Here is a 5,419-nt window from a genome sequence, read left to right on the forward strand (position 1 = left end):
AAAAAAAAAAAAAAAAAAGAATAAGGAATCATGATGATACAAAAATTAAAAAACAATAACATAAACCTGGTTCTAATTCTTTGAAAGAAAGTTTAGAAATTCAGTGCATTGTGGAAATATATTTCTCATCAGATGACATTTTAAAATGAATCATCATGGCTTAAATCATTCTATTTAAAAGCAGTTTATTTTTTATTTTTTGAGATTAGACTACTTCTAGCATGCTCCTTTTGCATCATAAAAGAGGATTGTCATTTCAGTCAGTATTTGTCATAATAAATATATATAAAATGACATCACCTCTAGGATAATGTCGGGAATATGAAGCCAATACACAAATACATATGCCAATTGCAAGATTGCATGTATCTTTTTAAACATACCTGCCCGACAAGTTCTTTTAGTTCCTCGGTTTTAAATATAATAATACCTGCTTAGCAGGTAGCTTAATCTCTCATGACAGTAGAGTTAAGTAGGTCTCAGGGTAGAGTCAGGAAAAGAGATGAGTAGTGAATGTAATTATTGCTCTTGGAGTTGCTGTTATTATTTATTGTCTGCTTATTTCCTCTCTATCTTGACTGCCCCAGTTCTTGAGTCAGTGACTATCTAGCCCCCATATCTATAAAGTCACAATCCCAATAACCTGCCTTTCTCTTTCACTTTATAGATATGGGACCCACTCACATGGACTTTTTAAGAAGTTGGGAATTCCTGGGCCAACACCTCTTCCTTTCCTGGGTACTGTTTTGGGTTACCGTAAGGTAAGTTTTTTGAACTCCCTCTTTTGCTTCTTAGGGCTGCAGACACCAGCTTAGTTCCATCAGTAAAAAAAAGCCCCTCCTTGGGAGGAAGTCCTGATGTTTTATACTTTCAGAAACAGAGTGTAGGCCCCACACATAGCATGGTCAGGTTTACCCAAGGCCTCTGTTGCCAATTCTCAGGAACCTCAGGTTTGCCTCCGGATCCCTAAGGATAGGCCTACCCAGGTTGCCAGTTCCCACACACAGCATCTGGGAACCTAAGGATTGACATGCCTTGCCCAACACTGCTGTGTCTGTGCACTGCTCCCAGGGTCTGAATATGAGCCTGCCCACACTGCTGCTGGCACCTTCACCCTTCTATCCATGCCCCCTGTGGACCTGGGGACCCACCACTGCCATCACTGGCACCTGCCTGTGCTGCCTGGGGGCCCAAGGGTTGGCCTGCAGCTGCTCTCATTGCCAGTGCCACACACATCATCAATTGGCCCAAAGACCAACCTACTTTCCTGGCCCACTTCTGCTACTGCCAGTACCCAAGCCAGCTGTATAAAGGCTCAAGGATCAGCTTTCCTGGACCTGCTACTACCAAAATACTGCATATTCCACCCAGAAATCCAAGGATTAGCTCATTCAGTCACCTGCTGTTACCACTGGATCCCAGGTACCAGCCTGCCTAGCATCCCTGCCTCCACCAATGCCTCATCATAGCCTCCACTAACAACTGCAACCTGAGCCACTGAGGAAGTCACAAACACTATTGGCACTGATTACAACCAAAGGAGTCATATGCCCATACACTGGTGCCCACATCCAGAATCAAAGCTAATGCACCCTATGAATTAACACTATAAATACATCTATAGGAAGTAGTCTCTCCCTATGAAAGCTAATCCATAAAACTGGAAGAAGCAATTATTACATCAAATGCACAGATATCAACATAAGGACACAGCAATATGAGAAAGCAAGAAAATATGACACTTCCGGCTCGGCGCCTGTGGCTCAAGTGGCTAAGGCGCAAGCCACATACACCTAAGGTGGCGGGTTTGAATCCAGCCTAGGCCCGCCAAACAACAATGATGGCTGCAACCAAAAAATAGCCGGGCGTTGTGGCGGGCCCCATGGTCCCAGCTACTTGGGAAGCTAAGGCAGGAGACTCACTTGAGCCTAGGAGTTGGAGGTTGCTGTGAGCTGTGATGCCAGGGCACTCTACCCAGGGGGACAGCTTGAGGCTCTGTCTCAAAAAAAAAAAAAAAGAAAATATGACACTTCCAAAGGAACATAATAATTCTTCTGGTAACAGATTCTAATAAAAAAGAAATCCATGGAATTCCTGCAAAAGAATTTTAAATAATGATATTAAAGAACTTCAGTGAGATACAAGAGAAGAGATATGATAAAAGAAATCAGTAAAACAATTCATCAGCTCGGCACCTTAGGCTCAGCAACTAGGGTGCCAGCCACATACACCAGAGCTGGCAGGTTCAAACCCAGACCAGGCCTGCCAAACAACAATGACAACTACAACCAAAAAATAGCCAGGCATTGTGGTGGGCGCCTGTAGTCCCAGCTACTTAGAAGGCTGAGGCAAGAGAATCACTTAATCCCAAGAGTTTGAGGTTGCTTTAAGCTGTAATGTCACAGCACTCTACCAAGGGCAACGTAGTGAGATTCTTTCAAAGAAAGAAAGAAAGAAAGAAGGAAAGAAAGAAAGAAAGAAAGAAAGAAGGAAGGAAGGAAGGAAGGAAGGAAGGAAGGAAGGAAGGAAAGAAAGTTAGTTCATGATCTGAATGAGAAATTCAACAAAGAGATAGCATTAAAAGAAAAAAAACACAAATCCTGGCAGTGAAGAATATAATAAATATTTAAAAAACTAAGAAGGCTTCAACAATAATCTGTCTCAAGCAGGAGAAAGAATAGGTAGATCATTGGAACCTGAAGATAGATCATTGGAAATAACCCAATCAGACAAAAAAGAAAAAAATGTAGGAAGAATAAAGAAAGCCTATAATAAAATATTAGAATTTTGGATATTTCAGGAGAAAAGAGGGGCAAAGGCATAGAAAATCTTTTTTCTTTTTTTTGAGACAGAGTCTCACTCTGCCACACAGGATAAAGCGTTGTGATGTCACAGCTCACAGCAACCTCAAACTCCTAGGCTCTTGCCTTAGCCTCATGAGTTGCTAGACTGCAGACATGCACCATCACTCCCAGATATTTTTCTCTTTTTACTAGAGACAAGGTCTCACTCTAGCTTAGTCTGGTCTCAAACTCCTGAGCTCAAGAAATCCACCTCCCTTGGCCTCCCAGAGTGTGTGAGCCACCACACCCAGCCCTACAAAACCTATTTAATGAAATAATAGTTGAAAACTTCCTAAGTCTTTCAAGAGATACACACATGCAGAGATTTCCATATAGATTGAATTCAAAAAGATTTTCTGCAAGGCACATTAGAGTCAAATTATCAAAAGTCAAAAACAAAAAGAGAATTCTAGGCTCAGTACCTGTGGCTCAAGCAGCTAGGGGGCCAGCCTCATACACTCAAGCTGGTAGATTCAAATCCAGCCTGGGCCTACCAAACAACAGTGATGGCTGCAACCAAAAATGGCCAACCGTTGTGGCAGGTGCCTGTGGTCCCAGCCACTTGGGAGGCAGAGGCAGGAAAATCTCTTGAGATCAGGAGTTGGAGGTTGCTGTGAGCTGTGATGCCATGGCACTCTACCCAGGGCAACAGCTTGAGGCTCTGTCTAAAAAAAAAGGAGGGGGGCGTGGCACCTGTGGCTCAAAGGAGTAGGGCACAGGCCCCATATACCAGAGGTGGCAGGTTCAAACCCAGCCCTGGCCAAAAAATAAAAAAAGAAACTGCAAAAAAAAAGAGAGACAGAGAGAATTCTAAAAACAGCAAGAGAAAAGCATCAGGTCACATATAAGGGAATTCTTCTCAGACTAATAGTGTATTTCTCAGCAGGAACCTTATAGGCCAAGAGAATGGATAATATATTCCAAGTATTCAATGAAAAAAAACTATCAATAAAGACTATTATACCCAGAAAAGCTATTCTTCAAAAGTGAAGGAAAAATAAAGTAATTCTCAGACAAGCAAAAACTGAGGGAATTCACTGATACTAGACAGACCCTACAAGAAAAGGAGTCCTAATCTGGAAGTGACTGAACATTTTCTACCATTATTAATACACATGAAAGTATAAAACTCACCAGTAGAGCAGACGCACAAAAGAGAAAAGACTCAAATGTTACCACTATAGAATAGCTCCAAACCTCAGTGATAAACAATAAGAGGAAAATAAAGGGAAGAAAGGGATATACAAACAAGAAAAGGTACAGTTACAAAGAACAAGTCCTCAGCTACTACTAAAAATCTTGAATGTAAAGAGATTGTTTTCCCCCTTTTTAAAAATATAGAAGGCCAGGTACTGTGGCTCATGCTTGTAACCCCAGCACTTGGGGAGGCAAGGTGGCCTCCACTTGAGGCCAGGAGCTTGAGGCCAGCCTGGGCAACATAGTGAGACCCATCTCCATAAAAAATAAGAAAAATAATCTAGGCATGGTGGTATGCACTTGTAGTCCTAGCTACTTGGGAGGCTGAGGCAAAGGATTGCTTGACCCCAGGAGTTTTAGGTTGCTGTGCACTCTAGCCTGGGTGACAGAGCAAGGCCCTGTGAGAAATAAAAGAACAGAAAAGAAAAGAGAAAGAAAGAAAGGAAGACACTTCACTTACAGACTGTGATACTATGAAATATATATTCAATGTACATTCCCATTTCCTGACATACAACTCCTAAAATCCTTGGAATCTCCAAAGTGCTATCCCTCAGTATGATAATGTTGGCTGATAGTTTCAGGATGGGGCTGGTCACTTTAAAGACAAAGCATGATTAGAGGGTTCAGACTTTCAGCCCTACCACCCAATTTCTGGGGAAAGAGGAGGGGGTGAAGATCAAGTTGGTCACCAATGGCCAATGGTTTAATAAATAATGCCTACATGATAAATCCTCCATTTAAAAAAAGGACAAAATTCAGAGAGCTTCCAAGTAGCTGAACATGTGGAAGTTCCTGGAGGGTGCCTGCCAAGGGAGGGCATGGAAGCTCCACATCCCTTCCCTCATATCTTGCCCTTGGGTATATTTTCATCTGTATCCTTTATAATATCTTTTTTAATAAGCCACAAAGTGTAACTGTTTCCCTGAGTTCTGTGAGCTGCTCCAACAAATTAATGGAACTCAAAGTGAAGGTCATAAGAATCCCATCTTGAAGCTGTTCAGTCAGCAGTTTCAAAGACTCAGACTTGCCCCTGGTGTCTGAAATGAGTGTGTGTCAGTCTTGGAGACTGAGCCCTCAACATGTGGGATCTGATGCTATCTCCAGGTAGGCAGTGCTGGAATTGAATTGGAGGGCAGCTGGTATCTGCTGCAAAACTGATTGCTTACATGGTGCATAGAAAAAATCCTCCATATATTTAGTCACAGAAATCTGTGATGATTGTTGTTATATGAAAACAGAAGAAAAATGATTCAAGATTTTTCTCAAACATGGATTGGAAGTAAAGGTATGCAAAAAGATATTCCACACAAATGGAAACCAAAAGTGAGTAGGAATAACTATACTAATATAAAATAAAACAGACTTTAAGTCAAAAA

The 5,419-nt window shown here is 41.7% G+C and overlaps 1 protein-coding gene across 1 annotated transcript in view; it reads left to right on the top strand.

Moving 5' to 3' along the window:
- The window catches only part of LOC100948865 (cytochrome P450 3A4-like), a 36,309-nt gene that overhangs the window by 2,295 nt on the left and 28,595 nt on the right, over positions 1 to 5,419 (top strand). Inside the window, exon 2 of the mRNA XM_003798868.3 lies at positions 668 to 761. Coding sequence (XP_003798916.1) covers positions 668 to 761 — 94 coding nt within the window. The remainder of the gene's footprint in view (positions 1 to 667; positions 762 to 5,419) is intronic.

Source organism: Otolemur garnettii, unplaced genomic scaffold (genome assembly GCF_000181295.1).
Source record: "Otolemur garnettii isolate 467f Iridium unplaced genomic scaffold, OtoGar3 scaffold00142, whole genome shotgun sequence".
NCBI classification, from domain to species: Eukaryota; Metazoa; Chordata; class Mammalia; order Primates; family Galagidae; genus Otolemur; species Otolemur garnettii.